Here is an 18,327-nt window from a genome sequence, read left to right as displayed (position 1 = left end):
ACATCCTGATGGTGGAACAGGAGAACTGGTCCAGCAGGACCAGGCTGGACCACATCCTGATGGTGGAACAGGAGAACTGGTCCAGCAAGACCACATCCTGATGGTGGAACAGGAGAACTGGTCCAGTAGGACCACGCTGGACCACATCCTGATGGTGGAACAGGAGAACTGGTCCAGCAGGACCACATCCTGATGGTGGAACAGGAGAACTGGTCCAGTAGGACCACGCTGGACCACATCCTGATGGTGGAACAGGAGAACTGGTCCAGCAGGACCAGGCTGGACCACATCCTGATGGTGGAACAGGAGAACTGGTCCAGCAGGACCACATCCTGATGGTGGAACAGGAGAACTGGTCCAGTAGGACCACGCTGGACCACATCCTGATGGTGGAACAGGAGAACTGGTCCAGTAGGACCAGGCTGGACCACATCCTGATGGTGGAACAGGAGAACTGGTCCAGCAGGACCACGCTGGACCACATCCTGATGGTGGAACAGGAGAACTGGTCCAGCAGGACCACATGGTGCATCTGTTCTCCTCACTTCCAGATGTTTCCAGACAGATGTCAGAAGATGCGAACGATGCTAAGCATCATCCTGGATCTGAGATGTTCCATCCCGGCTTTTCACCGATATCTGATCAGTGTCCGCTACCGACATCCGCCGAGTTCCCTTCGGACGGTTCCTCCGAGCATAACGTCCACCTGGAGACATCATTCCAGTCACGACGAGCTCCTCATGTCATCACGCTGACAGACGTCTGCGTTGATGTGAAAGGTCAGAAGCTGCAGGATTTCTCTGGAAAACCGTCTCATATCTGGACATTCTGGACATTTCTTCCCGTTGCGTCGTTAAAAACGTAAAAAAGATCATTTCTGAACGATTTAAAGTTTATCTGTTGGAAACTGGGCGGAAACGAAGCTGCTGTGACAGCAGCGTGCAGCGTTTGCCAGCAGTCCAACAGACCTGTTGATTCGCCGCCAAGCCGACACATTTCTCCAGAAAGCAGAAGGTAGACCCGCCTCGGATCTGATCCCCGTGCGACATGTCAGCCGTTGTCCTCCGCCTCCTGCTCTCAGGAGGTCTCATTAACTCCCGTCTCCAGTCTGCTCTGCAGCACGAGAAGCTCCGCTCAGAGCGTCCACAGCTGACGAGGAGGCGGACACGTCCCAGTCCGCCGGGACAAACAGACAAACAACCTGCGGGTCTCAGGTGTGTCTGTCAGACGTCCTGCAGGATCCCTCATTAGCTTCATGTATGTGGAGCTTTCCTGGGGGACAACAGGCTCACGCTGGACGGACCAGATTGACACGCTGTGTTTTCATCTGGTTTTACCTCGTTCTGATACTTATCAATACCCAATCAGCCAATCACACGGCAGGGATCAATGCATTTCGTCCTGCAGAGGAAATCCTGCAGAGTGTGTTTAACATCTCCCTGAGAGACAGAAAATAGTGGAGGAGGCGAGGAGCATGGCTGGACCTGCACTGCTGCTGAACCAGGACCAGATAGGACCAGAACCAGGTCCCATCAGGACCTGGTTCTGGTCCAGACCTGCAAAGAAATCCTTTTACTAACTTCATGTGTCACAAACAGGACTGGGTGACGATATACTGTCTGGACGATAGAAAACGTTTCATACGAGACTCCATCGTTTACGCCACGACAAGCTGCTTTACGGCACGCTGCGATACATAAACATGGAGGAAGACGGCAGCAGACGTGTTTCAGAGGATAATTCACTAAAAGATGAGCAGCCGACCCAAACTGATGATCTTGTTCCTAAAAGAGGGAAATTTCTGTCTGGATGCGGTTTGGATATAAAAGACCGACGTGGAACCGACAACAGACCAGCTCCCAGTCCCGACAACGGACTCCGACACAACTAACTCATTTCATCACCTGCAGGAATCAGAATAAAGAATAGAGTCAATAAAAGCAGCGTCTAGTGGAGGAGAAAGCTCAGAATAAAGTCCAGACGCTGCAGCAGGTGGAACGTCATACGGCCATAGTTCCCCCAGATGGAAGATCACTGCTCCTGTTGCCTAGCAACACCTGATACATAACTGATGGCCGACACAATGTTACACAGTTTTATATGGTTACGGATCATTATGGGATGGAAGAGGAGCGATGTGAGATGTCGGTTGAATCGCCCCGCTCTAGTCACAAAATATTTAACACATGTAACATCATGGTAAACATGAAGGGCTGATAACTGGGCCAGGTAAGCAGGTACGCAAGTTACCAGGTAACAGGTTACCAGGTTACCAGGTAACCAGGTAACAGGTTACTAGGTTACCAGGTAACAGGTTACCAGGTTACCAGGTAACAGGTTACTAGGTTACCAGGTAACAGGTTACCAGGTTACCAGGTAACCAGGTAACAGGTTACCAGGTTACCAGGTAAACAGGTTACTAGGTTACCAGGTAACCAGGTAACAGGTTACCAGGTTACCAGGTAACCAGGTAACAGGTTACTAGGTTACCAGGTAACAGGTTACTAGGTTACCAGGTCTGCTTCAGGTGTGTTAACAAGGCTTGCAGGATGTTGGGGTGAAAGTAGTCCAGGTGAAAGACCACTTGGTTCTTGGTACAAGAAGCTTGGTCTGCAGTGGGGGAGGGGTCCCTGGCATCCAGAATGTAAAGTTGATGTATTTATGATCCCACGAGGTGATTAATCAGCAGACTGACGAGCACTTCATCCCCGCCATGATTTATAGTTTCATCAACTGGCTCTGCTGCAGCAATACTTTCAGCATGTAGGTAACGTACTGAAGACGACTCCGTAGCCTCGTGGAGGCTCACATTAAGGTCAGTAAATGAGGAGCAAGCAGCTTCTTGGTAGCAGGGGTTCAGGGTGGAAAGGTTACATCAGCGGTAGGAGTCTGGTGGGGGGGCAGACAAGCACAATGCAGCTGCTGACCTGTAAGGAAAACACTAGCCAGTGAGATGGACAGGGCCATGGCGTTTATTAACGTAGCCTTTGGTTTCAGCTGGCATGCCAACCCCAGAACAATGCCAGTCACTCCGGATTTGCCCTCTGGACACAGATCGGCTTGTAATGAGGCTGGCTGGAGTTCCCGGCCAACAAACAAAGGACTGGAATTGGAGACTGAAGGTCCACATTCCCAAAAGTATGAGAGTCAGATTGACGGTTAGCTCATATCTCTGGTTTACCTCAATATAAGACTAATTTATCACCTATTTACCTCTAATTTACCTTGTTTATCACCTATTTATATCTGGTTTACCTCGTTTATCATTTATTTACCTCCAGTTTACCTCATTTGTCATCTATTTACCTCCAGTTTACCTCATTTGTCATCTATTTACCTCTAGTTTACCTCATTTGTCATCTATTTACCTCTAGTTTACCTCATTTGTCATCTATTTACCTCTAGTTTACCTCATTTGTCATCTATTTACCTCTAGTTTACCTCATTTGTCATCTATTTACCTCTAGTTTACCTCATTTGTCATCTATTTACCTCTAGTTTACCTCATTTGTCATCTATTTACCTCTAGTTTACCTCATTTGTCATCTATTTACCTCTAGTTTACCTCATTTGTCATCTATTTACCTCTAGTTTACCTCATTTGTCATCTATTTACCTCTAGTTTACCTCATTTGTCATCTATTTACCTTTAGTTTACCTCATTTGCCATCTATTTATCTCTAGTTTATTTGTTTATAAACTATTTACCTTGTGTATCACCTGTTTGCTCTAGTTTACCTCGTTTATCACTTATTTACCTAGTTTATTTCTATTTGACCTTGTTTATCACTTATTTACTTCTAAATTAGCTTGTTTATCACCTATATACCTCTAGTTTACCTTGTTTCTCTTATTTACATCGTTTACATCTAATTTACCTAATTTATCTCCATTTACCTCTACTTCTTTATCTCTAATTTGCCTGTAGTTTACCTCATCTATCTCTTCTTTACCTTAGTTTACTCTTAATGGTGAAATGTCTTTGTATAATTTCGGTAAATTTCAACTAGTTGACATGAACAACTGATTAGCTACTGGTAATCAGAGAGGCCATTAGCAACAATTCAGGAACAGACTAAGGACTTCCAAACCTGAAGCGAGTCATTTTACTCTGAGGCTTGTTAGTTCAGTGGTGGTCCTGCTCCCAGATTGAACCCACCCTGTTAGTCGAAAGGACAACAGCCGTCCTCGTCTCGTCCTTCATTCACAAGCACAACGCAGGTCATTGTGGGAGAACATGGACTCAAGTCAGACCGGCTACGTGTAAACACTGCAGCTCTGCTTAACATCAACCTGGGGACATATCTTAAAAGCAGTGAGGTCTGGCACTCGACCGCCGCTTCAATAAAAGCTTCATGTGTTGCCTCGTTTGGTGGAAAGCGTCACAGGAACATGTAAAAATATCCACCATGCATCAAGTCCAGCAGAGCAAACGCAGAGCAAAGATGGCAAAAGCACTTTTATTCAAAAGAAATGAGGCTGCATGACAGTAAATGAAGTGGACTAAATACCGCCGTGGTGTGAAGATAAACCTTCCTCCAGAGTGGAGATCAGGAGCCTCGTTTCTAACCCTGCAGACGATGCCTCCAGGAGGCGTCCGTACAGAAACCAGGAGAACCTCCAGGTTTCTACAGCAGCACGTCCCACGCCGGTTTCCTTCATAAATCAGGATCAACGGGAAGTTTAACATGGTGAGGGAACATCTGGCCACGCCCACATGTTGGCCATAAAAGGTCAGGCCGACGCCCTGATAAATATTAATCCATCTCATTTCCATGACGGTTCAGCAGGAAAAAAGAGGAATTTTCTGGAAAATGAGGAAGAAATTCTAACAGATAAAGTTGTAAAATGTAAAAGTATTTTATCTGGTGGAGACGGGATGGACATCAGCACCAGCAGAAAGACAGAGGAGGTCAGCAGGGGACAGATGCTGTCAGCGTCTCATCAGACCACCGGACTTATCCAGAAATATCACTGTCTGTATACCGACGTCTATTAATACCTGATCAGAAAAGGTTTTCCGTAACTCATCATAAAACAAACAATAAAACAAAACGTGGATTTCATTCTCCACCTCCCCGAGCTCACAATCCAACACGACCTGTTTCTATCTGTCACGGCAGTATCCCAGAGAGACACTGTGCACACGGAGACCTCTGGTTCTTAGTGAAATCATTATAATTTTTGTCATAATCAAGCAGCTCTACCTTCCACGTAACGTCCCATGGGACCCATGTCGCCGTTTAAACGGTGAGGAAGTATCTCAGTGCTCTATTCTGCACATTTATATTTATGTTGAAATACGTGCACTTTCTTTAATGTACAACATCCTGGTTTTATTCTTCTTCATTGGTGTCACCTTTTCCCGTTTCTCCAGATGTTGTGCCTACGGCAGGTCAGAGTTGGCGTGGAGGCGGGACGTTTTACAGCCAAGTTGTGCTTTTATGAATCCCAGAAGCTGACTTTATTTGGCGTGCGGCGGGTTTAGCGCCTGCGACAGCTTTATAAATGAGACCCTGGAGACGGCTGACATCATTTCCACATCATGATCCTAACCCCAGAGCAGCAGCGTCATGACACACTTATCTGCTCAGGTGACTTCTGGGATAAACAGGTCTACTCAACACCAGATCTATGGCTCAATCTACCTGAAAACTCGTCTAGACTCCCGAGATCTTCCACCTTTACCCTCATCAGCGTCTCCGTAATGGCAGTGTGTAACACGTTACGGATCGTTGACCCTTTAGGTGATCAACGGAGGAAAAATGTCGCTAGAAACGTAGCTAGACACGTCGCTAGAAACCTCGCTAGAAACGTAGCTAGACACGTCGCTAGAAACCTCGCTAAAAATGTTGTTAGAAACGTAGCTAGAAATGTAGCTAGGCACGTCGCTAGAAACGTAGCTAGACACGTCGCTAGGCACGTCGCTAGAAACGTAGCTAGAAACCTCGCTAGGCACGTCGCTAGGCACGTTGCTAGAAACCTTGCTACAAACGTAGCTAGACACGTCGCTAGAAACCTCGCTAGAAACCTCGTTAGAAACGTAGCTAGGCACGTCGCTAGAAACGTAGCTAGGCACGTCGCTAGAAACCTCGCTAGACACGTCGCTAGAAACCTCGCTAGAAATGTCGTTAGAAACGTAGCTAGAAATGTAGCTAGGCACGTCGCTAGAAACCTCGCTAGGCACGTCGCTAGGCACGTCACTAGAAACCTCGCTAGAAACGTAGCTAGACACGTCGCTAGAAACCTCGCTAGAAACGTAGCTAGAAACCTCGCTAGGCACGTCGCTAGAAACCTCGCTAGGCACGTCGCTAGAAACCTCGCTAGAAACGTCACTAGAAACCTCGCTAGAAACGTAGCTAGACACGTCGCTAGAAACCTCGCTAGAAACGTAGCTAGAAACCTCACTAGGCACGTCGCTAGAAACGTAGCTAGAAACCTCGCTAGGCACGTCGCTAGAAACCTCGCTAGAAACCTCGCTAGAAACCTCGCTAGAAACGTAGCTAGAAACCTTGCTAGGCACGTCGCTAGAAACGTCGCTAGAAACGTAGCTAGACACGTCGCTAGACACGAAGCTAGGCACGTAGCTAGAAACGTCACTAAAAACGTAGCTAGACACGTCGCTAGACACGAAGCTAGACACGTCGCTAGAAACGTTGCTACGCAGCTGAGAAAAAGGAACTCAAGGATGGAACCGCCACAACCCGACCTCCAGAGGCAGTTGGTTGAGGTAACAAAACATTTTCTCGTTAAAGATCCACAGTGGCGACTTCTAGTTTTCCTCTGGTCGTGGGAAAAAGCCACCTGGTCGTTTTGTCCTTCCTCTGACAGCGTTAGCGGAGAGAAGCTTTGAACGCGTTTCATGTTGCAGATCTGGATCTTGGCTCAGGTCACTGCCGGGACGCCACTGCTCCACAAACCTGAACAGAGTTTAGAGGACACGCCATCACTCGGTTGGAGGCGAACATGTTGGTCCAGTCCTCCAGGACCGGGTCTGCTGGTGTCGGGAGCCCCGCTCTGCTGGACCGACAACAGTAGAGTCTTTCTTTCAGGCAAGCAGATCTGGCTGCTGTTGTCTGCTTTGACTCTAGACTTTCTGGGTCTCCGCGGCTCTCTGGAAGGTACAGATCTGTGACAAAAGGCGCTGTTTCTAAATGTCCGCCTCTGAGAGGTAGTGATGCCAGGAGTGGAACGTGAGACGAACCAGCTGTAAACGCAGCTGGACAAATTTAGTCTTCCTGTAATGATGCTGGGAGCCGCCGGATGATGCCGGAGATGAACTGTTGCTTTTCCAGAGACGTCTCAGACTGCGCGGCGGTTTGAAGCTGATCTCACCGCGCTTTGTCGTCCAGAACCAGCATGCGGTCCAGAACCAGCATGCGATCCAGAACCAGCATGCGATCCAGAACCCACATGCCGTCCAGAACCCACATGCGGTCCAGAACCAGCATGCGGTCCAGAACCAGCATGCGATCCAGAACCAGCATGCGATCCAGAACCAGCATGCGGTCCAGAACCAACTTCTATGTGGCCCAGTTTATGTAAAAGAATAAAAATAATAATCAAGAACCTTCAGTCATTCCTATGCTGATTAAGTAGCCTACAATCCTACAGTTGTGCAGACCATGAATGCAACACTTTGTTGCCTAGCAACATGAAGCCCAACAGTGTTGTTATGTTTTGAATTTGTGAGAGTAGCGCTAGCTAGCTAGCATGTTGCTCTCTGTCCCAAAACACAGAATTAACAACAAAAAAGGCAGATTTAACCCCGCCTGGACTGATAAATATTTATTTTGCCGTCACATTGGAGCGCCGAACCGATGTGTTTAATATGTAATGAGTGTGTTTAAAGATTTATAAATGTTTATAATGTGAGGAAGTTTAGTTTGATATGACCTTTTTATGTTAAAAGTTAGGAGGAAAATAAACTGACTGGAATTTTCAGTAGTTTATTTTGTGCATTTGCCCTCGTCATGTGGGACTGAATTTATAATAGAAAAGTTAATAAAACTACTTATTTTTCAAAATGTAGATTTGTCTTTTATCTATTTTTACTGATTTATTTTCCTTTACTTTATTTACTGGCTCAGCTCATTTTTTTATTTAAAATCTGGCCCACCTGAATATCTAAGTATCCCTGGTTCAACACATCAGGTGAAACTGAGTCTGGCGTGGCATGCATAAATACCTCCTCACCATAAACACTTCACCGCTTCACAAACCTTCCTGCTGGCCTTAAAACATAAAAACAAAGATGTCTTCAGAGTCCGCAGACCGAGCTCTCCGAGCCCTCCATTCCCTCCGACGGCTTCACGTTGAGCTTACGACGTGTTTAACAGCCTGAGGCTGCGGCAGGATGAAGGCCACCGACGTCTTCATCAGCACATTAAACACCGAGCAAAGAAGAAGAACCAAACTGACGTCCAAACATGGATCTGATCTCCATGGAGACCATGAGAAGCAGGTCTGCAGCTCCCCGTCTGAGGACTGGTTCCACCTCTCTGGATCTGTCGCCTTCATTCAGCATTTCCTGTTCAGGAACTTTAATGGACCAATGTCCAGCAGGTCTTCCTGCTCCGCCAGCGGTCACAGTGACAGACAGCGTAACCTTCAGGTGATCTACGGAGGCTTTCCTATAAGACGACCAGACCTCTCTGAGTCCAGTTAGAAGACTGAACCAGTATGGCTCGTTGGGACTAAAAGCCTCGTTCACCAAAACCTGGAGGAGGTTTTAACCCAAACCCTCCGTCAGATTCACCAACATGATCGTAGAACCGTTTCTCTTAAGACTGGTGAATACCGGTCTCTCATTGGCTGAAAGGACAAACCAGCTGCTTCAACCAAACACTTAGAAATGACCATATAAGGACATGATGGCCGTATAAGGACATAATGGCCGTACAAGGACATGATGGCCGTATAATGACATGATGGCCGTATAAGGACATGATGGCCATATAAGGACATGATGGCCATATAAGGACATGATGGCCATATAAGGACATAATGGTCGCATAAGGACGCATCGGGACAGACATCCTGCAGTCGGGTCCCTGAACGCATCGGGACAACATCCTGCAGTCGGGTCCCTGAACGCATCGGGACAGACATCCTGCAGTCTGGTCCCTGAACGCATCGGGACAGACATCCTGCAGTCTGGTCCCTGAACGCATCGGGACAGACATCCTGCAGTCTGGTCCCTGAACGCATCGGGACAGACATCCTGCAGTCTGGTCCCTGAACGCATCGGGACAGACATCCTGCAGTCTGGTCCCTGAACGCATCGGGACAGACATCCTGCAGTCTGGTCCCTGAACGCATCGGGACAGACATCCTGCAGTCTGGTCCCTGAACGCATCGGGACAGACATCCTGCAGTCGGGTCCCTGAACGCATCGGGACAACATCCTGCAGTCGGGTCCCTGAACGCATCGGGACAGACATCCTGCAGTCGGGTCCCTGAACGCATCGGGACAACATCCTGCAGTCTGGTCCCTGAACGCATCGGGACAGACATCCTGCAGTCTGGTCCCTGAACGCATCGGGACAGACATCCTGCAGTCTGGTCCCTGAACGCATCGGGACAGACATCCTGCAGTCTGGTCCCTGAACGCATCGGGACAGACATCCTGCAGTCGGGTCCCTGAACGCATCGGGACAACATCCTGCAGTCGGGTCCCTGAACGCATCGGGACAGACATCCTGCAGTCTGGTCCCTGAACGCATCGGGACAGACATCCTGCAGTCTGGTCCCTGAACGCATCGGGACAGACATCCTGCAGTCTGGTCCCTGAACGCATCGGGACAGACATCCTGCAGTCTGGTCCCTGAACGCATCGGGACAGACATCCTGCAGTCGGGTCCCTGAACGCATCGGGACAGACATCCTGCAGTCTGGTCCCTGAACGCATCGGGACAGACATCCTGCAGTCGGGTCCCTGAACGCATCGGGACAGACATCCTGCAGTCGGGTCCCTGAACGCATCGGGACAGACATCCTGCAGTCGGGTCCCTGAACGCATCGGGACAGACATCGTGCAGTCGGGTCCCTGAACGCATCGGGACAGACATCCTGCAGTCGGGTCCCTGAACGCATCGGGACAGACATCCTGCAGTCGGGTCCCTGAACGCATCGGGACAGACATCCTGCAGTCTGGTCCCTGAACGCATCGGGACAGACATCCTGCAGTCTGGTCCCTGAACGCATCGGGACAGACATCCTGCAGTCGGGTCCCTGAACGCATCGGGACAGACATCCTGCAGTCGGGTCCCTGAACGCATCGGGACAGACATCCTGCAGTCGGGTCCCTGAACGCATCGGGACAGACATCCTGCAGTCGGGTCCCTGAACGCATCGGGACAGACATCCTGCAGTCGGGTCCCTGAACGCATCGGGACAGACATCCTGCAGTCGGGTCCCTGAACGCATCGGGACAGACATCCTGCAGTCGGGTCCCTGAACGCATCGGGACAGACATCCTGCAGTCGGGTCCCTGAACGCATCGGGACAGACATCCTGCAGTCGGGTCCCTGAACCCATCGGGACAGACATCCTGCAGTCGGGTCCCTGAACCCATCGGGACAGACATCCTGCAGTCGGGTCCCTGAACGCATCGGGACAGACATCCTGCAGTCGGGTCCCTGAACGCATCGGGACAGACATCCTGCAGTCGGGAGACGCCATGAACTCGTCACATTTTAAAACACATTTTCAGAGAAATCAGCAGTTAAATCCTAATTTTTCCAACTTTCTGTCCTCTTACATCCCTAACTCTAACCTGATTAACCCTGAGAAACGGCACCAAGTGTCAGCTTCACCCGGTTAACCCGGTTAACCCTCCAACGGGACATCCACACCATGAACTCAGTGTTTACGCTGCAAACTGGATTTGTGTAATCTGCTTAAGGCAGCAGAACTCTGCTGCGTCCTCAGGAGCGAAGGCGGCGCCGGCTTCGGCTGAGGACTCGGGGCAGCGTGGAGGATCTGGGCCCCCGGTCCAGGTCCAGCTGAGGACTCGGGGCAGCGTGGAGGATCTGGGCCCCCGGTCCAGGTCCAGCTGAGGACTCGGGGCAGCGTGGAGGATCTGGGCCCCCGGTCCAGGTCTCGCTCAGACCACTTACCTCTTTTTGGTTTGGGGAAGCTTTCGTGGAGGTGAAACACCACCTTCTCCACAAAGTGCTGGATGTTGCTGTGCTCTGGTCCTCGGACAAATACCATCCAGTCGTGGGTGAAGCCTTCCACAGTGGGTTTCTTCCTCACCTGGGCGCGATGTCCGAGCTCTAGTTTCACCTGTACGGCACCCTGTTGGGACAAAAACCATCTGGACTTATGGCTCTCAAACTAAACAAAGACTTTTGTTTTTACATCTTAGCAACTCTTCTCGAGCTGCTTTAACGTCCATAAACCTGCATTTACTGGAAATTATTCCAGAAATAAAATAAACTTTGCTGTGAATCCTGCTGCGTCTGCGGACATTTTAAAGCTCCACAGAAATGACAGAAAACAGAAAAAGTTCCCAGTTTCCCAAAAACCGGCTTAGTGACGTCATATTTCCATTTATCCTCCAGCCGAATTATAGGATGACGTAGAAACATCTAGACTGACGTCACAACTTCCACCGGTTGAAGCGGGTTTCTGTCCGTGACGTCAGGATGTTAAAACATGACGTTTTTCTGCGCAGATTCTGCGTGAAGTGATGAGAGCCGCGCGCAGACTCGCGCGAGCCGTGGGATCCTCGCGACGGAGTGAGAAGCTCCGACAAGAACAGCCAAATTACTGAAGCCGACATTCAGCAGAGGCGCCCCGCAAAGCCCGCAAAGCCCGCAAAGCCCGCAAAGCCCGCAAAGCGGCGACTCACCGCGCCGGCCATCCTTCAGGACCGCCTCGCTGCTTCTCATGGACGTCTCGGTCTGAATGGGATTAAAGGTGAGGACAGTCTGGGGGCGGACATGGTCTCTCCTGGACTCAAGTCAAACTGGAGACTTTCAAAGGCTCGCCGGCTGTCAATCACACCTTATGACGTAAACAACTTCCGGTCTGCCCCTTCAAAACTAAAACCAGCAGCTAGTGCAGGATGTTCGTACTGGTCTGGACTGCAGCAGACCAGTTCTCCTGCTCCACCATCAGGATGTGGTCCAGCGTGGTCCTGCTGGATCAGTTCTCCTGTTCCACCATCAGGATGTGGTCCTGCTGGACCAGTTCTCCTGTTCCACCATCAGGATGTGGTCCTGCTGGACCAGTTCTCCTGCTCCACCATCAGGATGTGGTCCAGCGTGGTCCTGCTGGACCAGTTCTCCTGTTCCACCATCAGGATGTGGTCCTGCTGGACCAGTTCTCCTGTTCCACCATCAGGATGTGGTCCTGCTGGACCAGTTCTCCTGCTCCACCATCAGGATGTGGTCCAGCGTGGTCCTGCTGGATCAGTTCTCCTGTTCCACCATCAGGATGTGGTCCTGCTGGACCAGTTCTCCTGTTCCACCATCAGGATGTGGTCCTGCTGGACCAGTTCTCCTGCTCCACCATCAGGATGTGGTCCTGCTGGACCAGTTCTCCTGCTCCACCATCAGGATGTGGTCCTGCTGGACCAGTTCTCCTGTTCCACCATCAGGATGTGGTTCAGCGTGGTCCTGCTGGACCAGTTCTCCTGTTCCACCATCAGGATGTGGTTCAGCGTGGTCCTGCTGGAACAGTTCTCCTGTTCCACCATCAGGATGTGGTCCTGCTGGATCAGTTCTCCTGTTCCACCATCAGGATGTGGTCCAGCGTGGTCCTGCTGGATCAGTTCTCCTGTTCCACCATCAGGATGTGGTCCTGCTGGACCAGTTCTCCTGTTCCACCATCAGGATGTGGTCCTGCTGGACCAGTTCTCCTGCTCCACCATCAGGATGTGGTCCTGCTGGACCAGTTCTCCTGCTCCACCATCAGGATGTGGTCCTGCTGGACCAGTTCTCCTGTTCCACCATCAGGATGTGGTTCAGCGTGGTCCTGCTGGACCAGTTCTCCTGTTCCACCATCAGGATGTGGTTCAGCGTGGTCCTGCTGGAACAGTTCTCCTGTTCCACCATCAGGATGTGGTCCAGCGTGGTCCTGCTGGACCAGTTCTCCTGTTCCACCATCAGGATGTGGTCCTGCTGGATCAGTTCTCCTGTTCCACCATCAGGATGTGGTTCAGCATGGTCCTGCTGGACCAGTTCTCCTGCTCCACCATCAGGATGTGGTCCAGCGTGGTCCTGCAGGACCAGTTCTCCTGTTCCACCATCAGGATGTGGTCCTGCGTGGTCCTGCTGGACCAGTTCTCCTGCTCCACCATCAGGATGTGGTCCTGCTGGACCAGTTCTCCTGTTCCACCATCAGGATGTGGTCCAGCGTGGTCCTGCAGGACCAGTTCTCCTGCTCCACCATCAGGATGTGGTCCTGCGTGGTCCTGCTGGACCAGTTCTCCTGTTCCACCATCAGGATGTGGTCCTGCGTGGTCCTGCTGGACCAGTTCTCCTGTTCCACCATCAGGATGTGGTTCAGCGTGGTCCTGCTGGACCAGTTCTCCTGTTCCACCATCAGGATGTGGTTCAGCGTGGTCCTACTGGACCAGTTCTCCTGTTCCACCATCAGGATGTGGTTCAGCGTGGTCCTGCTGGACCAGTTCTCCTGTTCCACCATCAGGATGTGGTTCAGCGTGGTCCTGCAGGACCAGTTCTCCTGTTCCACCATCAGGATGTGGTCCAGCGTGGTCCTGCTGGACCAGTTCTCCTGTTCCACCATCAGGATGTGGTCCTGCTGGACCAGTTCTCCTGTTCCACCATCAGGATGTGGTCCAGCCTGGTCCTGCTGGACCAGTTCTCCTGTTCCACCATCAGGATGTGGTCCAGCCTGGTCCTGCTGGACCAGTTCTCCTGTTCCACCATCAGGATGTGGTTCAGCATGGTCCTGCTGGACCAGTTCTCCTGTTCCACCATCAGGATGTGGTTCAGCATGGTCCTGCTGGACCAGTTCTCCTGTTCCACCATCAGGATGTGGTTCAGCATGGTCCTGCTGGACAAGTTCTCCTGTTCCACCATCAGGATGTGGTCCTGCTGGACCAGTTCTCCTGCTCCACCATCAGGATGTGGTCCTGCTGGATCAGTTCTCCTGCTCCACCATCAGGATGTGGTCCTGCTGGACCAGTTCTCCTGCTCCACCATCAGGATGTGGTTCAGCGTGGTCCTGCAGGACCAGTTCTCCTGTTCCACCATCAGGATGTGGTCCTGCTGGACCAGTTCTCCTGCTCCACCATCAGGATGTGGTTCAGCGTGGTCCTGCTGGACCAGTTCTCCTGTTCCACCATCAGGATGTGGTCCAGCCTGGTCCTGCTGGACCAGTTCTCCTGTTCCACCATCAGGATGTGGTCCAGCCTGGTCCTGCTGGACCAGTTCTCCTGCTCCACCATCAGGATGTGGTTCAGCGTGGTCCTGCTGGACCAGTTCTCCTGTTCCACCATCAGGATGTGGTTCAGCGTGGTCCTGCTGGACCAGTTCTCCTGTTCCACCATCAGGATGTGGTCCAGCCTGGTCCTACTGGACCAGTTCTCCTGTTCCACCATCAGGATGTGGTCCAGCGTGGTCCTACTGGACCAGTTCTCCTGTTCCACCATCAGGATGTGGTTCAGCGTGGTCCTGCTGGACCAGTTCTCCTGTTCCACCATCAGGATGTGGTTCAGCGTGGTCCTGCTGGACCAGTTCTCCAGTTCCACCATCAGGATGTGGTCCAGCATGGTGGAAGGTCTTCCCTGAAAGAGACGTTGTCTGGATGGGAGCAGATGTTTCAGCATTGATGGAGCTTCCCAGATGTGGAAGCTGCCCACGCCATCGGCACTAATGCAACCCCATCCCATCAGAGATGCAGGCTGATAACAAGCTGGATGCTCCCTCTCCTCTTTAGTCTGCAGGACACGCCGTCCATGCTGTCCACAAACTATTCCACATCTTCATCCAGGTTTCCACTCAGAACATTTTAAATGAGCTTTGGTCCAGAGAAGACGGCGTGTTTCTGGATCCTCTTCACATATGATGGAGCTTTAACCTGCATGAACTGGGTTCACACTGGTTTCTGGAAGCTTCCTGAGTCCATGCACTGGTTTCCAGTAGAGAATCACGTCTGCTGTTAATGCAGCCTTGTCCCAGCATACAGAGATTCCTTCTGATTCTCTGAATCTACATTAATATTCTGTAGATGGAGGATCTTTAAAGTCTGAAGAAAGGTTTTTCTGAACTTTTAGATCCAGTTTGTATCAAACTGGTGAAGCTCCGTCCGTCTTTCCATCTGAGAGACTCTGAAATGCTGCTTTTACAATCAGTCATGTTACTGACCTGTTCCCAGTTAAACCAGTCATGTTACCGACCTGTTCCCAGTTAAACCAGTCATGTTACCGACCTGTTCCCAGTTAAACCAGTCATGTTACTTACCTGTTCCCAGTTAAACCAGTCATGTTACCGACCTGTTCCCAGTTAAACCAGTCATGTTACCGACCTGTTCCCAGTTAAACCAGTCACGTTACCGACCTGTTCCCAGTTAAACCAGTCATGTTACTGACCTGTTCCCAGTTAAACCAGTCATGTTACCGACCTGTTCCCAGTTAAACCAGTCATGTTACCGACCTGTTCCCAGTTAAACCAGTCATGTTACTTACCTGTTCCCAGTTAAACCAGTCATGTTACCGACCTGTTCCCAGTTAAACCAGTCATGTTACTTACCTGTTCCCAGTTAAACCAGTCATGTTACCGACCTGTTCCCAGTAAACCAGTCATGTTACCGACCTGTTCCCAGTTAAACCAGTCATGTTACCGACCTGTTCCCAGTTAAACCAGTCATGTTACCGACCTGTTCCCAGTTAAACCAGTCATGTTACCGACCTGTTCCCAGTAAACCAGTCATGTTACCGACCTGTTCCCAGTTAAACCAGTCATGTTACCGACCTGTTCCCAGTAAACCAGTCATGTTACTTACCTGTTCCCAGTTAAACCAGTCATGTTACCGACCTGTTCCCAGTTAAACCAGTCATGTTACTTACCTGTTCCCAGTTAAACCAGTCATGTTACCGACCTGTTCCCAGTTACACCAGTCATGTTACCGACCTGTTCCCAGTAAACCAGTCATGTTACCGACCTGTTCCCAGTTACACCAGTCATGTTACCGACCTGTTCCCAGTAAACCAGTCACGTTACCGACCTGTTCCCAGTTACACCAGTCATGTTACCGACCTGTTCCCAGTAAACCAGTCATGTTACCGACCTGTTCCCAGTTAAACCAGTCATGTTACCGACCTGTTCCCAGTTAAACCAGTCATGTTACCGACCTGTTCCCAGTTAAACCAGTCACGTTACCGACCTGTTCCCAGTTAAACCAGTCATGTTACCGACCTGTTCCCAGTTACACCAGTCATTTTACCGACCTGTTCCCAGTTAAACCAGTCATGTTACCGACCTGTTCCCAGTTAAACCAGTCATGTTACCGACCTGTTCCCAGTTACACCAGTCATGTTACCGACCTGTTCCCAGTTAAACCAGTCATGTTACCGACCTGTTCCCAGTTAAACCGGTCATGTTACCGACCTGTTCCCAGTTAAACCAGTCATGTTACCGACCTGTTCCCAGTTAAACCAGTCATGTTACTTACCTGTTCCCAGTAAACCAGTCATGTTACCGACCTGTTCCCAGTTAAACCAGTCATGTTACCGACCTGTTCCCAGTTAAACCAGTCATGTTACCGACCTGTTCCCAGTTAAACCAGTCATGTTACTTACCTGTTCCCAGTTAAACCAGTCATGTTACCGACCTGTTCCCAGTTAAACCAGTCATGTTACCGACCTGTTCCCAGTTAAACCAGTCATGTTACTTACCTGTTCCCAGTTACACCAGTCATGTTACCGACCTGTTCCCAGTAAACCAGTCATGTTACTTACCTGTTCCCAGTTAAACCAGTCATGTTACCGACCTGTTCCCAGTTAAACCAGTCACGTTACCGACCTGTTCCCAGTTAAACCAGTCATGTTACCGACCTGTTCCCAGTTACACCAGTCATTTTACCGACCTGTTCCCAGTTAAACCAGTCATGTTACCGACCTGTTCCCAGTTAAACCAGTCATGTTACCGACCTGTTCCCAGTTAAACCAGTCACGTTACCGACCTGTTCCCAGTTAAACCAGTCATGTTACCGACCTGTTCCCAGTTACACCAGTCATTTTACCGACCTGTTCCCAGTTAAACCAGTCATGTTACCGACCTGTTCCCAGTTAAACCAGTCATGTTACTTACCTGTTCCTAGTTAAACCAGTCATGTTACCGACCTGTTCCCAGTAAACCAGTCATGTTACCGACCTGTTCCCAGTTAAACCAGTCATGTTACCGACCTGTTCCCAGTTAAACCAGTCATGTTACTTACCTGTTCCCAGTAAACCAGTCATGTTACCGACCTGTTCCCAGTAAACCAGTCATGTTACTTACCTGTTCCCAGTAAACCAGTCATGTTACCGACCTGTTCCCAGTTAAACCAGTCATGTTACCGACCTGTTCCCAGTAAACCAGTCATGTTACCGACCTGTTCCCAGTTAAACCAGTCATGTTACTTACCTGTTCCCAGTTAAACCAGTCATGTTACCGACCTGTTCCCAGTAAACCAGTCATGTTACCGACCTGTTCCCAGTTAAACCAGTCATGTTACCGACCTGTTCCCAGTTAAACCAGTCATGTTACTTACCTGTTCCCAGTAAACCAGTCATGTTACCGACCTGTTCCCAGTTAAACCAGTCATGTTACCGACCTGATCCCAGTTACACCAGTCATGTTACCGACCTGTTCCCAGTTACACCAGTCATTTTACCGACCTGTTCCCAGTTAAACCAGTCATGTTACCGACCTGTTCCCAGTTACACCAGTCATTTTACCGACCTGTTCCCAGTTAAACCAGTCATGTTACCGACCTGTTCCCAGTTAAACCAGTCATGTTACTTACCTGTTCCTAGTTAAACCAGTCATGTTACCGACCTGTTCCCAGTAAACCAGTCATGTTACCGACCTGTTCCCAGTTAAACCAGTCATGTTACCGACCTGTTCCCAGTTAAACCAGTCATGTTACCGACCTGTTCCCAGTTAAACCAGTCATGTTACCGACCTGTTCCCAGTAAACAAGTCATGTTACCGACCTGTTCCCAGTTAAACCAGTCATGTTACTTACCTGTTCCCAGTTAAACCAGTCATGTTACCGACCTGTTCCCAGTAAACCAGTCATGTTACCGACCTGTTCCCAGTTAAACCAGTCATGTTACCGACCTGTTCCCAGTTAAACCAGTCATGTTAC

At 50.0% G+C, this 18,327-nt stretch overlaps 1 protein-coding gene across 1 annotated transcript in view; it reads right to left on the bottom strand.

Moving 5' to 3' along the window:
* mllt3 (MLLT3 super elongation complex subunit) overlaps window positions 1-18,327 on the bottom strand; it is a gene marked incomplete at both ends in the record, with an annotated part of 122,915 nt that overhangs the window by 99,180 nt on the left and 5,408 nt on the right. The window contains one exon of the mRNA XM_079257502.1: window positions 11,121-11,301. Within this exon, the coding sequence (XP_079113628.1) occupies window positions 11,121-11,301 (181 nt within the window). The remainder of the gene's footprint in view (window positions 1-11,120; window positions 11,302-18,327) is intronic.

This window comes from Telmatherina bonti (genome assembly GCF_933228915.1).
Source record: "Telmatherina bonti genome assembly, chromosome: 18".
Classification (NCBI taxonomy): domain Eukaryota; kingdom Metazoa; phylum Chordata; class Actinopteri; order Atheriniformes; family Telmatherinidae; genus Telmatherina; species Telmatherina bonti.
Note: the sequence above shows the minus strand (reverse complement) of the source record. Positions and strands in the feature narration are given on the sequence as shown.